Source organism: Euprymna scolopes, chromosome 8, assembly GCF_053919585.1.
Source record: "Euprymna scolopes isolate OS-2025 chromosome 8, ASM5391958v1, whole genome shotgun sequence".
In the NCBI taxonomy this organism is placed as follows: domain Eukaryota; kingdom Metazoa; phylum Mollusca; class Cephalopoda; order Sepiida; family Sepiolidae; genus Euprymna; species Euprymna scolopes.
In genome coordinates, this window is record NC_136489.1 from 113,658,616 (window position 1) to 113,674,416 (window position 15,801).

The 15,801-nt window shown below is 34.1% G+C and overlaps 1 protein-coding gene and 1 pseudogene across 1 annotated transcript in view; one reads left to right on the forward strand and one right to left on the reverse strand.

Annotated features, from left to right (window-relative positions):
* Positions 1-2,688: 2,688 nt before the first annotated feature.
* LOC145283716 (actin-interacting protein 1-like) overlaps positions 2,689-15,801 on the forward strand; it is a 153,371-nt gene continuing 140,258 nt past the window's right edge. The window contains exon 1 of the mRNA XM_080132752.1: positions 2,689-2,972. Coding sequence (XP_079988878.1) covers positions 2,954-2,972 — 19 coding nt within the window. The 5' untranslated portion in view covers positions 2,689-2,953. The remainder of the gene's footprint in view (positions 2,973-15,801) is intronic.
* Positions 10,428-10,545, reverse strand: LOC145284355 (5S ribosomal RNA; annotated as a pseudogene).

The following is a 15,801-nucleotide window of genomic DNA, read 5'->3' on the forward strand; positions in this document are numbered from 1 at the left end:
AACATACTTATCAAAGTATTATTATGTACATCTATATCCAAAAAACTTGTAAACGTTTTTTTTTTAATTTTTAAATTTTTTATTTCCATACTTTGTGGACCAGGTGCGAACGCAGACCCCCACAATTTTAATGAACCACCGTTCTACCAGATCAAACATACCCATTCATGTGTCTCGATACATCTTCTATCATTATATGTAATCAGTTTTTTAAAATAGTCAACCATATAGGAGCCTATTCGCGACCGACCACACACACACACACACACACACACACACACACACACACACACACAGCTTTATATTATAGATATATATATGTACATATATAAGAAAATAAAATTTAAAAACTCTGCATATAAGAAAAAAAAAAAAACAACAAATTTTATTATCTGTTAAGAAATACTAAATTAAAAATTAAGAAACCCTTAATCCGTGGAGTTTCAAAGAATGTTTTCTTCTCATCAGAGGAAAGATAATAGCACAATATAATGATGAAATGTTATTTCCAGCATAAAATGAAACTGCAAAATATGAATGCTAACATATTTGCATAAAAGAAAACGTTTTTGAAATTGCATAGCGAATGGAAGTGGCTATAGCAACAAAAAGTCCTGGAATATCAAATAGGTAGGGGAAGTCAATAGAGATCCGTATGTTGAAATTCATATTTGGTAATATCCAGATGCAAATCCAAGACAGGTAAATCCGAAGAGGTAAATTGAAATCCAAAGTAGAGGAGATCCCATAAAAGTTTGAAGAACAGTTAATAGATAGAAAGTATATATATTCTAACAGAGATATTTTCCTTTCAAAATAAAAGTTATTCTTAAATAAGAAAATAAAAAAGCACAAGTCTCAGGTCCAATAAAAAAAACAAAAAAACATACTTTTCATAGGTGTTGTAGCAGTTACAAAGGACTATTTTCTTTAGTGAATCAATGTCCCCTCTCATTCTCTGAGTTCTTCGGCCACAGGCTGACCCATCAGCTAACAGGGCACATTGATTCATCTGCTCCCTAAAATGTCTTAAGTGAACGTCAGTCAGTCAGGATCGTACCTTCAGCCAAGCACCACCTCCTCTCTCGTCCACTGGACATCTTGCTCTAGCATTGCGCGAGCCTTTCCTAGTCTCACACAAAAACACGTTCACATTTCAAGCTATATTATTTGTCATATACATACGTGCACACAAACATACGCGCCCACGTCCACACACGTACATATATTCACATTCGTGTACACACACTCACATTCACGTGTATATACACACACGCTTACATACACACACGCTAACGTACACACATGTACTCACACACGCGCACATGTACGCACACAGATGGAGGACGTCACTTCCTTTCAAAGGAAATCCACACATGCGCAAAAGACACAACGAAAACACCTATAAAAGGAACAGATAAGCGGTTTCCAGCCCTTTTTCAGATTAGCCTCTGAGTCGGTTGGTCGGTGCACTAGCTGCCGCCGTTTCGGCAGGTGCGCGTACCTCACACCATTTACTACTATGTGGGTCAAAAAGCTAACAGACTGTATGTACACATTCACACTCTTTCTCTCTCTATCTACTACTGGTCCCTGAGAACACCTTCGCGTAGCTGGCTGCTAACTGACGTCAACCCTCTATCCTTTTCTTTGTCTACACGATGGACTGCCATTTCTCGTTCTATTAAATTACTCACTTCTCTTCCCACGCGCGAACAAACGATAGTGACCCGAACTTGAGATGAACACACATTTCCTTTTCTTTCTACAACACCAGTCCCGCAACGAACGATGGTTACACCCACGCGGACATGAACACGTGTTATATCTAAAACATTCATTCTTTCAACAGTAAATAAACGACACGTTTATCTTATCCATCAATTGAGTTTTTGTTTCCTTCAATTCCGATCGTTTCATTATTTTTTTGTTGTTGCGAGTTAGGGTATTATTATATCCTGGTCCGTAACAGCATTGACGGCCTCCACTGGAGACAACTGCTATTAGCTGGGGACGACACAGTACTGACTGACCAACGACGACCTCAAAAAAACTTTCTATTCCTTCTTCCTTTTTCGCAGTCTGACCTGCCAGTTCCTGCTACCAATAAATATTCTAAGTTCTTATTGTTTAAAAAGTTTGTTCTTTTGTGCAGTGATTTTTTAAAAATATATTTATTAGGAAGATAAAGCAATTACCTTTCCTAAAGTGGGTACAAGTCTTGAATCATCTGACTTATTGGTCACAATGTGAAACCTATAGTCATGATTCATTAAACACACATACTTGTGTATGAGTGTGTGTGAGAGTGAGAGTGTGTGCATGTGTGTGTGTGTGAGAGAGAGAGAGAGAGAGAGAGAGAGAGAGAGAGAGAGAGAGAGAGAGAGAGAGAGAGGGGGGGCGAGGTTCTAATCATTTCTGTTTAGCTCATAACATAAAGTAACACATAAGTAATAAAAAATGTGATCGTTTTTTTTTTAATTTTATTTTCTACAGTTTGTGGTCAAATTACAGGAGTGTATGCTTTTAGTTTTTTAACTGACAAATTGCTTCTTCCCCTCTTCACAAAAATTCCAATCATTTTTATTTTCCTTTTTAGTTTGTCTCTTCTGAAACACTAGAAGCTAAACTTTATGAGATTTTGGTCATCCGTACGTAACTGGAAACGATCATCAAAAAAAAAAAAAAGAAAAAAAGAAAGAAACGAAACGAAACCCTAGCAGCCTTAATAATTTAGGTGTGGTTTGCGGAAAATACCGAAAAATGCCGAAAATTTACTGTAGCAAAACGTTTGTCGTAAAATAATTCTGCTCAGTTGGTTGCCGTAAATTACCGAACCGTTCCGAACTAGTTCCGAACTTTAGCGAAGATCTACGAAACTAACCCTCGTTCATCGTACCATTTTGCAGTCCCAACTCTCTGTGTCTGTTGTAAACACACTCCGTGCTACACAATGCCTACTTATTCACTCCGTAAGTAAAATACATCGTCAGCTGATGTCACTTTTTTTTTTTTTTTTCATATTTACCCCCATTCTTCCATGGATTTGTTTCTTGTAGGTTTTCAGTTCATCGGTTGTTATTTTACTTTACCCGGACATAACAAGCGTTGACTTCATTGTAAGCGAAAGGAAGGCTAGTGCCCGTTTATTTTTAGGACACAAAGTTGGGGATCAATTTAGCAAAATTACTACTTATAAACAGATCCCCCACTTTGTTACCACCCTTTGCAAGCTTACCGGCATTTTTTTTTTCATGCTCGCCTTTTTCTTTCTTTCTTTTTTTTTTTTTTTTTAAATTTCAATTTTTCGGTTTTTATTAAAATGAGATTTTTTTTTTAATTATAAAAAAGTTATTGAAAGAAAAATGTTTATTTTAAACTTTAATTTCTAAAAAGAAAAAAAATAATTTTTTTAAATTCTCGATTAAATTTAAAAGTACCTATTCATGACTTACACATTATTTTGCGGTGCTTATATAGATCCGCCTCTAAGGCTGTCAATATTGGCTATGTAAAACCAGATATCGAGGTACACACAACTAAGAAAAGATGACCACACCAAGTTAAACTTGGTTCCTGAAACGGAAAATGGAAACATTCAAATAACGGTGCTAATGCACTTACTGATCCGCGCTATTTTTTAAACAGTATTTCCACGTTTAAAGTTTTATTATGTTTTTTTTTTTTTTTTTGGTTTGTATTACTGTACACATAAAAGTTGTCAAAAAAACAAATATATAACAAATAAATATTATCAAAGGCAAGATAAGTTACTTTTCTACCAAACTGGGTACTTTTTGTTTTTATTCAATGTAACATGTTTATTCAGCTCGAAAAACATGCAGTGTTTACCGATGTATTGGAAAATTCAAAATGGTGCCCGACACTCTCTTTAACATGGTAAGTTTGGGAAAAGGTGTTATAAATAATAAACTAGACAAAATACTATTAAAAAAACACCGAATATATGTCAACTTATGTCACGGTAACATATAATGAGCGAATTTCTAACAGTATTTTGTCTAGTTTATTATTTATAACATCTTTTCCTGAACTTACCGCGTTAAAGAGAGTGTCGGGCGCCATTTTGAATTTTCCAATACATCTACATCGGTAAACACTGTATGCTTTTCGAGCTGAATAAGCATGTTACATTGAACAAAAATACGAAAAATATATCCAGTTAGGTAGAAAAGTAACTTATCTTGCCTTTGATAACATTTATTTGTTATATATGTTTTTTGACAACTTTTTCGAATCTGTGTACAGTAATACAAACCAGTTTTTTTATTCAATTGTAAGGTTAAAGTACAGAATAGGTACAAAACACCCTCCCCATGTTAAGAATGGCTTTTTAAATAATGTTATTATTTCAGTACGGATCACTCTCTGCATGAGTACCCAAATAAATAAAAAAAATGTGGTACTGGTACTTGGTACTTATAACAAGTTATGCGCTACAGAATACGATCCGTTCCAAGTTAACTTCAATTTTTACATTATCTTTTGTTTATCAAATTGTTAGGTGAAAGTACAGGATAGTTTTAAGAAAAATATCGGTACATATTCAGATTGACACTTTTGGCGGCAATTAAAAGTAAAGAAAATCCGTATTCGTTACAGAATGAAGATTCCATATTCTAAAAATTACGTAAATCGCAAATCGATCAAGTAGATTTTTTTGGTACTAGTGCAAGTGCACTTATTGATCCGTGCTGGAATAATATTTAGAAAGCCATTCTTAATTTGGGGAGGGGAGGGTGTTTTGTATCTAATCTGTACTTGAACCTTGCAATTTAATAAAAATATATAATAAAACTTTAATTAAACTTGAAAATACTATTTAAAAAATAGGGCGGATCAAGAAAGTGCACTAACATCGTTTTTATTTTCTTGTTACACGGTCACCTGCGATATGAAGCAATCTATTTTTACTTATTTTATTTTTCAAATTGTATTTTTCAAATTAAGCAACCCCCCCACCCCTTCTTTTTTTTTTTTTTTTTTTTTCGTTTGCTCATTAAAAAAAAAAAAAATTGATTCATTTTTCAGATGACAGATCCGGGCAAAAACTTTGTAAATATCAGATGACGGAACTTGAAGATAACACATTCCACAATTTACATTTTTCTTTTTTTTTTTTTTTTTTCACGTTCATCTCATCGATTACTTGATTACGAACTTAACTTTCACATTAAAAAAAAAAAAAAAAAAATTTGGAAAAAATAATGGTAAATTTTTACGTGCCCCAGCATATTATAAACACCCCTAACCTCTCCATGTTAAGAACGGCTTTCGGAATAAACACATCCCAACCTCGAAAACCGTTCTTAATATGGGGTGGGTGGGCGTTTAATCCGAAAGCCGTTCTTAACATGTGGTGGTTGGGGATATTTATACTACATTGGGGCAAGTCGTAAAAAGATACCAAAATAATATCGTACTCATGCAGTCCATGCACTTTTGTTAGCGTGCTGAAATTATAACGTTATTTAGAAAGCCATTCTTAACACGCGGAGGGTGTTTTCTAACTATTCTGTACTTTACAATTTATGGTAAAAGATAGGATTTTCGTAATTAGCATAGTCGAAAACCTATAGAAGTTGTCATTTAAAAGATAATTGTGGAGGTGGAGGTGGACCTAATCTGAAAAAATACCGAAAAGACTATTAAAAAAATAGTGCGGTAACAAAAGTGCATAAGCACCAAAAATATTTTTTTATGACTTAGCGTTATTTTTATTTTATTTTATTTTTTTGGCTAAATTTTTAAGACGTGCCCCAGCGTATTATAAACGCCAACTTCCCCATGTTAAGAATGTCTTTCGGAATACTCCCCCCCCCAACCTGGAAAGCCGTTCTTAATATGGAGTGGTTTGAGGGTGTTTATGGGGCATTGAGGCAGGTCGTAAAAAACTTTTTTTTTTTCCTTTTTAATGGCGAACTTGTTTAAAGAAACCAAAATGTATTATCGGGGGGGGGGGGGTTACTTTCGTTTTCGGTCATTTTGCAGTATAGACAACTAAATGAAAAGTTGTCAAAAAAAAATATATATTTATAATATATATATATATATATTTGATTAAAATAAAGAATACACAACAAACAAATGTTACAAAAGGCAAGATAAGTTACTCTTATCTGGATAAGTTTTTGTTTGAACCTATTTTAAAGAGTTTATTTACTTCAAAACAAGAAAAAATGGCTGACATTAGACGGTTATCTGGCCTCGATAATCGCTCAAAAACCGAAAATCAAACAATATTAGTAGAAACCCACCCAATAAATATCATCAATCGTGCGAAAATTTAATGTTCTACTACCCATATTTTTTTTAAATTTCGATATTTGAACGATTATCGATACTCACCAGATGCCCACCTCATGTCAGCCATTTTTTTCTTGTTCTAACTTAAGATTGAATACTACATGTGTTTCAAAGTAAATAAACGCTTTAAAATAAGTAAAAACATGAAAACATTTATCCAGGTAAATAGAAGAAAAACTTATATTGTTTTGGGTAACCTTTCTTTTTGGACCGCTTCTTGTCACTGCAAAATGCCTAACAAAGAAAATGAATAAATGGTTTAAAAACAAAAATAATTTAAAGACGTGTTCTTTTCAAGGTTTGAATGAAAAGAAACTCTTAATGAATTGTACTCTTTGCCCCACGCTGTAAATGAAAAAAAAAAATACCTTTTATTTTTGTTATCCGTCAAGAGCCTTAAAATAGCTGAAATTATATATATATGGATATATATATATATATATCTCCCAAACCTCTGGCCTTGATGAAGGGGAGACTAAAACTTACTGCTATTGTTTAAAATGATCTAAAATAACGGCAAAGGGATACTTGATTCCAAATATTTTCGATCATTTTTTTTTAAACTTTTTAAATCATTATTATTATATTGTGCCCAATATAATAAAAAATCTGCATTAAAGAATATATTTAGTCGTATTTTACGACTGGGCAATGCCAGGCATCCTGCTAGTGTGTGTGTGTGTTTGTATATATATATATATTGGTGTGTGTATATATATATATATATATATATATATACACACACACCAAGTTAACTGTATTCAGAAGAGAAAACTCGTGAATTAAAATGAGTGCTCAATAAAAAGAGCAAAATATAATTTTATTTATATAGACAAATATTACGTAGTTGCTCCACTGAACATGCTAATGTTTCAGACAGGCGACATAATAAAGTCTGTGTTCCCATGAAGAAGTCTGGTTCTTAAGATTTAAGAACCAGACTTCTTCATGGTAACACAGACTTTATTAAATTGCCCGAGAAAGGCTTGTGATCCAGGCCGACCACTTGTCTGAAACATTAGCATATTCAGTAGCAACTATTCAGCATTTGTCTATATAAATAAAAAATATTATGTATATTAGATTTGGGAGTGGAGATTTACTTTATAACGTAAAATGATCGTTCCTGCCATTTCTTGACCAGAAAGCGTTCAGTCACCCAGTTTTGATCAGTCACCCAGTTTTGATAAGTCACATAGTACTAGTGCAGAACGAGTAACCATGTTTTTATATTTCTGTCCGCCATTTTTTAAAATTAATTTCTTTCTTTAGAACAGCTAGTATATTGTATTTTTTTTTATTTTGTACTTATGCAGAGGAGTTATTGTGCTGAAATAACGTAATCATTTAGAAACCTATTCTTAACATGGAGAGGGATGGATGTTTTGTAACTATTATGTGCTTTCACCTAACAAAAAAAAAAATATATTGTAAAATTTGAATTTACATTGAACATTTTTTATTAAAAAGAAATAGCACAGTGTTTTCTCTATATAAGCCTCTTTTATTTTTCTTATTGTATTGCTGACTTAAAAGGTGCAGGGTAATAAATTTCATAATGTTTTGTTTTTAAAGGTCCTGTTTTTTTTTTTCTGTTGAAAAAAATAGGTGTCACTTAAATGATACATCCACAGTATTTAAATCAAACCATTTTTTGTTTTATCTTAATCTAAGTTTTAGGTTTAGTAAGTCGGTTTCTTCCGGTTCAAATACTGTAGAAGCAATGTAAGTATATTTTGATTTAGATATAAGTTTCTACTTTAGTCCATTAAAAAAAATTCACTGAGTGCAAAGAGTTGCTAGGAGTCGAGATGAAAAATAACATATGCTTCTAAAACGATAACTTTGACATGGATTTCATTTTTCCTACGAGTAAACAAAAACGTGTTTTAATGGTTTATTTTAATCGATTTTTTTTAAGTGAATTAAACGCTTGGAATGTAGCTTTTTTTTTCTTCATAACCTTTTAGGTTGTAGTATTGGTGACCTTAAGTGGAAGGAGTTTAAAATCTATCCTTAAAAAAAAAATGGTTTCTTTTTAAAGATTTTCAAGTGGTCTTAAATTTTTGATAAGGAGTGTACATGTCTTGGAGGAAGATGAGTCTTTGAGATTGTAAAAAGTAGATAGTTTTTTTTTGTTTTTTGTTTCAAGTTTAAAAGATATTCAATGTATTTGCATTCATTTTTAGAGAAATCTTTTGAAAAACAGTTTAGGGTCTTCTCGATCTTTCTTCCCTCTGTTCTGAAAAGAGCTCTTAAAAAAATGAAAACAAAAAAAAAAATTCGATGCGCTTTTTGAGACTTATGTTTTGTTGTGGAAGACATGCAATTAACTATTTGCTGTTTTAATTAGAACATTGATGATACTTAATTATGCCCCATTCTTCATGCTAGGATCAAAGTGCAGTATCTGTTCTGTTTTCTGTCACTTAAAAATCCTCCTATACTGAGAACATCTTTAATTGGTCCCCCGACAAAAGGAGGGTGGACCTGTAAATTCATCCTTGTCCGTTCATCTGTTCGTCTGTCCGCACTTTTCTCAATAACTACGCCTTGGAACTTTTTGAAATTTTGCACAAACATTAAACATGATATGAGTATAAAAGTAACAATGGATTTTCCGGGAAAACTCCAACTGCCCTTCTAGGGGTGCCTTTCGAGTTTAAATGGCTAAAATTGACACTTTGTGCTTATTAAAAAAAAAATGATGCCTTAGATTTTTATAAAACTTTCTGAAAAATTGTAACTAACTGATTTCTATATAATTTTGTTTGTCTATACTTCGCGATAACTCTTGGGTGTGCCCGAGGGGCTCTTTTAGGGCTAATAAAAACACTCCATTTTTGGGACTATTTTACCATATTTATCCAAAATTTTCTGTGTATGTCTATTTAGCAGTTTTGCATGATGTTGAACTCAAATTTAAATATGTTAAGGCCTTGGAGATTTTTGGGGCTAAATGGAGGGGGGTGATGATGGACTTAGTCCTTTCTTTTTTTACATGGTGCAGAACTCAAATTTACATATGTTATGGTCTAAAACTGCACTGTTTGTTCATTTTCACCAGGATTTGACGTCCCCTAGGGACTTTTGGGGCTAAATGGGCGAAGGGGGCAAATGCTGAACTTATTAATTTTTTTTTTTTATGCCTTGTTCACTGTGCACTCGTGGGGGACCATGCATGCTTCACTTGTTTTTATTCCTAATTAAGAGTGCCCCCTTTTTTTTTTTTTTTTTTTTTTTTTTTTTTTTGTGAACTTGATTTTTCCCACGTTAATAACTGACCTTTTGTCTAACTCTGCCTCCATCTGAAGGCAGGTAAGTAGGGATTACTAAATAAATGACTTGTGAAAAATGAGACCCATTTTAAAGTAAAGTATTATATAAAGCAAAATGGTGCGTGTCAGACAAAAAGTAAAAAACTACACATGATACACTTAGAAACTTTAAAATCAGCAGATTCAGTGTGACCTCGAACTATAAATAAAAAATAAAACAAACAAAACTGCAATATTCATTCATTTAGTATCACTAGGGAGCAAATTCGTGTGAGTGGGTGAAGGGTAGGGTAAAAATGTTCTTTTTCATTTAAAAAAAAAAAAAGACTGAAATTATTACGTCAGTCAATTGGTTTTCTTTTCTTGCAAATGGTTCAAGATGACAGAGAGGCTTTAAAAGAAAGTTGTCACACACTTTCGAACTTTTATAATTTTGTTATCCATGCACCTAGGTTACTGGAGGTTGAAGGTTCAATCTTCCGTGTGCGCGATACTAAGTATACAATCACGAATTACTTAAAACTTTTCCTGGTCATGGCTGACAGAACAAGAGCATGCTACCTTTGTGGATTAAAGTTTCCATTTGAAATTCTGTACAAATTCCCAAGTTTGACAGGAAGATTACCTAGTTCAACACGATACATCTGAACATCGATGCCTCCATTCAGTCTCGAAAGACAAAGGATACCCCCTGTAGTGGCAGCTGTGCGTGTAATTGTGAGGCAAGGGTTTCGCAATCTCCAATCACACCTCTCCTGAATCGACACCATTTGAATCCAGTGGCAAGGAGAACTCCAGAACAACTGGAAACCATGCAGAGAGCACATACAGCACCTGTAAGTCCCAAATGGTCACCCATCTGATACTGGCCAGGCTCATCATTGCTTAACTTCGGTGATCTGACGGGAACCGGTGTGTCAAACATGATTATGCCGTATATCTGAACAAGGTCAAAGGTTACATTGACCGAAATGTTGTGAGAATGTCTCTCAGGAACCCTTATCCTTGAGTGGCCTTTGGGCCTTGATAATGTGGTGATGCCTTGGTAAAAAAAAAAAAAAAAAATATAGCACAAATTATCAATCCTCATCTCAAAAATCCGGTTGGTTTTTCAGCTTTTCTTTCAAATGACTAAAATAAAAACGGTTTCTTTTTTTTTTTTTTTTTTTTTTTGTAAACTATAAGCAGGCATACACTTTTTGCAGTTTTATCGTCGCCATGCTGGAACCAACATCCCTCCAACATTTGATTTTCATGCAAGTCAACACATAATAACGAGGCATAACCTTTTTATCATAGTTTAAAACGTAACTTTATTGCAGTCTTCAAACAGATACACGTCAAGTTGAATTGAGTTGCGATGCTGAATCACTTGAGGTTACATTCGATCTGCTTAACTTCAGTTTCCAGAACCGACTCTTGGATAATCTACAGACTACATGATTCGATGTCCGTTACGTTCCATTTCAGCTAAAGCTTAATTAATTGTTGCCCGGAGGGTGGCCCCCACCCCCACTCAACCGAAGCAAAAATGAAGTTTGTTTTATTTATTTAATAAGATTAACATTGTTAATTTTGAGATTTAATGTCATCGTTGACATTCACAAGGCAATAGGATAGTTAGTTTTAATGTTTTCGGTCGTGTCTTTTTCTGTAAGAATTTGCTTTGTTATAAAATATTCAGTTCTCTTGCCTTATTATTGGACCGCAAACTGTTTAGTTTTAGTTGTAAATAGTAACGACGCAATAAGCGTGTTACTCATACACTGCGCTTAAAAGTTGAAGCATAACATGAAATACGAAAACTCACCTAAAAATCCCTTCTCATGAAGTCTAACACAAAACAAACTGTTCGTGCATGTTACTCATTGACCCGATTTATCTTTTTAAGTTTCTTTGAGTGTTGAAATAGTTGCTGATTATTGGTGACTCATTGGCTATTGTCCTTTCAAATAACACTTTCTCGTACACATTCTTTCACTGAAAGATTTAATAATGAAGAACGGAAATTAATGATTAATAGGTAATTTAATAGTTTAAAGGGAGAGGGGAAATCTGTAGTAGTTATAGAAATTGGGCATTACTTCAAAATATAGGGAGATGTGTGCTGTGCAGGACAGGAGACTTTGTTGGTATGGCCACATTGAAAGAATGAACCAGAGTTCTTGAGTTAGTAGATGTAGATCAGTTGAGGTAACAGGGTCAGTTTGACAGGAGTAGGCAAAATAAAAAAATACGAGAGGAAGTGATGAGGAGGAACTCGAGAGAAAGACCTGGCCAGAGATAGGCAAGTTTAATGTATTACTAAACTCTGCTGCGGATGTTTGTTGTCTTGCTCGCTGTTTTATTAATCTCTGACTGCAATAGGGCAGAAACTGAGGGGGGGGGGCAAGGTCTGAGCCAGCCCTCCTGAAAGTGCACTCTATCTCTGCAAAACTAGCTATAAACAGACCTGACTGTATTCCCCAATAGGGCTGCCTCATGGAATCAGCAATAAACTGCTCTCTCTTCAAGGAAGGTAATTCTTGGGAGACTGCACCTCCTTTTCCTTTGACTGAACCGGACCATATCTCATCCATACAGGAAAAGAACTTGGAGCCATCATGTCAGCCGCATGGGAAGGTTGCTAGCTTGTAAATGTGTACACTTCACCTGTAGATGCAGTGAAAGGATAATGTAAACAAATTAAAGATAAGAAAGGTGACGAGAAGAATGTTTTAGTAAAAAGAAAAAAAAACTCGTAGATTGAACACAGTAAGTTGTAGCAAGTTTAATTGTTTATATGAAACATGGACAAAAATAATTTGATTAGAAAAATATTTCCGACATAAATTAATCAAGAAAGGGGATGACTTAAGTTTTCCTATTTTAAAGAAAATCTTTTTAGAAAACCAAACATTGTGTGTGCGTGTATGTGTGTGTGTGTGTGTGTATATATATATATATATATATATATATATATATATATAAACCCAAATTACAATAGTTCAAAATGGACAAGCATTCAAACATGTTTTGTCTTGGTTTCACATCTCTTGTTGTCAACAATCTTTGGTATGTTAGGCTAAAATTTCTGTGCAGTTCCAAATTTTATCAGAAACTAGTGGGGGGTACCTGACGTTGGCCGAGTGTGTCGAGGTGGTGTAGTAAGCCCCCCCCCCCAAAAAAAATTGGTAGTAGTGGGTGGGAGGAATCAAAACAACAGTAGGCAGTCCAGGTGGAGAGAGGTGTTAAAAAGAAAAAGTGGTAGTAGGCAGGCAGGCAGGCAGGCTCAAGCCCGTAATGCAAAGGAGAAAAAGAAGGTTAAAAAAAAAATATAACGTCATAGCCAATGTTTCTGGCCAATCTTTTGATATTTGTCAATCTTTTGATATTTGTCATCCGAAAGATTAAGGTTTAAAACGATACCAGTTTCGTCATGTTCTGACGCATTTGTCAAGTTTTTGTGATGCATACAAACACACACACATTTTGCCCTGTGTATATATATATATATATATATATATATATATATATATAGACTAGCAGGGGTGCCTGTGCTTGCCCGGGTGTTTGGAGGTGTATGTTGAGCACAAAAAAGTGTTAGGGAGGCAGGCTTGAATCCATGACGCAAAGGCGGAAAAGAAAGTGAAAGAAAACGTGACATCTTACTGCTACGCTACAAAGACATAGGAAGTGAACAACGTACAAATTTAACGATGTCAATCAAAAGTTGACTTGCTAAGTGAATGAGTACATGCAGGTGCAGAAATTAGCATTGGCTGAAAGCCAGTCCAGCTTTCCACCGATTTGTTTCCTCGCGATGTTGGGGAAACCAAGCTCCCCCAAAAAAGAGGAACTCTCAAATGAATAACAATTGTCTGATATGCAGGGTTTTCCCCACATTGATCAAAGCTAATTGCTTTCAAGACGTCCTGGCATGAAAAGACGCCTTTGCATCGGTGACTTGCGCTTTATTTATACGAAAAAGACGAACAAACATGCGACAAAACAAAATAGCATGAGTTTTGTAAAAGTCGCTCAAATAAAAGATATAGGTGATCTCCCTTCACAAATCGTAGATATCACAATCTAGGGAGTATATAAAAAGTTCTAAAATATAGTACCCTCCCTCCCCAATAAGAACCCTCGTGAAAAAAGCCTTTGCTGGACATACAAAAATGTGCACAGCATTGTTTCTTTTATATATACTAGCAGTTTCTCCCAGCTTTGCTCGGGCCCTATGTACTGTTCATTAGTTTATGTGCTTATGTATATATTAAAAAGTGTGAATATGTATGGTTATGCCTTTCTATATAATAGTCTTCCTTAACTACCACAGAGAAAAGTTGGTAGAGACCACAGACGTCAATTTTTTGTTTTAACTTTGACCCCTTAGCATTTATTGTTTTGGGCTCAAATAGAATTATAAAGTTAGATCCATGTCCAAGGAACCTATCTCTAAAATTTCAAGTGTTTAGACCCCAAATTGGCGGAGGAGTTTGGTAGAGTTCTCAAAGGTCAAATCGTTGAACTTTGACCCCTTAACAGCTAAATTTCTGGCCGAAAACCGATTAAAAAGATTTTCCCAAATCTCAATACCCCTTATGCCAAATTTCGAGTCTGTAGACCGAAAATTGACAGTTATTTGGTAGGAAAATATACACAGACACACACACAGACATTTTCACTTTTATAGATATATAGATTGAAGATGACAAATGATGATCAGTCAACCTAGTTGTCTGAAAAATCTTGCCATGAAAGATGGTTAATCCTTCTTGGAGTTTTCATAATGTAACTTCTTGTAGCTTCTTTGATAATTAAGATAGTGATAATTTGAAAGACAAGTTTTGATCAGTAGATTTAATGTCAAAATTTTTTTCCTGAAGCGATGATAGATAAAAACATTCTTACTACTTTTCAGAGACTCCTATTTTGACCCCTCCCCCTCACTACTTTTTTCAAAGTTGCTGTCTGTTTGGACTGCAAATAAACCTGCAATGAGCCACATGCGGCATGTTTGACATGCCTGCTGTCAATAATTTCCGACCAATTATCAAGATGTTACCATCCATTGATATTGGTCTCTGATCTACACTTGTGCTAATTAAACGAATCTAAATCTAGCACAATCTTGGTATCAAGGAGTTGCTTGACTGGTTTGTTTAGAATTATGCTCAAGCAACATATATTTTTGAGAAAAAAAAAAAAAAATGAAGATAAAAGTAAATAAATAAAAAAAAAGGATGAGATTTTTTATTAGTTTGTAAATTTCTGCATTTGGTTGGAATTATTCTATTTCTCTACAAACATCCAGATTGCAGTTTGAGTTAACGAGAAGAATACATGTCGCAGGACGAGTAAAATGTATTTTCTAAATGAAACAGTTTTGCGCTACTTTTATGCTCGCTTTGCATTAGATTATAATAAAAATATAACTATACTAAACCTTATGTCTAGAATTCTTATTCCAATTTTCATCAAAATCCATTACATGATTTTTAATTCTCGAAAATGATATTTTAGATTTTGCAGAAATGTGAATTCCTCCTCTTCCTCCAAACTCTGAGTAAAATAATAGTTTTTCTATGTATCGTTTTGGCATCAGATTACACAAAAAGTTACCGTACGACAAACAACAATATATATCCTTCAAACACAGTAGTGTTTGAATATATGGTTAAGTGGCAGTTTTAGTCATTTAGAACTGCTTTAAAGCTTCACTGCTAACTTATTTTTCAACCAAATTGCAAACAATTATTACAGTTTATAGATCTCATTCTCAGCTATATTGTGAAAAAAAAAAATTTAATTTTCGTTCAGAAAACGAAAAGTTATGATGGATTTTCTGGTGTTCAAAATCGTAAAAAAACCTTAGGCGGAGAGCAACGTTTTTTTTTATGACGTTTCCATAGCAACCACATCGCTTCAGCAACTACTGTTACTACCAATTCACCACTTTCACAAAAAGAGAAGTAACAAGTAAAAGAATGAAAGGGAGATAATTAGGGTGATTTTATTGAAAGCAGACGAGTGCAGTACATTATTACATATGTGTATGTTTATGGGGGCAAAAATATAACACTGAAATTAAACAAAGAACCAGTGAATTTACTGGAAGCCTGGAAAAAGAATTTTTTAAAAAATTCAATTATATAATCAATTCTTAATGCTGCAATATTTGAAGCTATAAATTTATATTTTTTACTAGAAT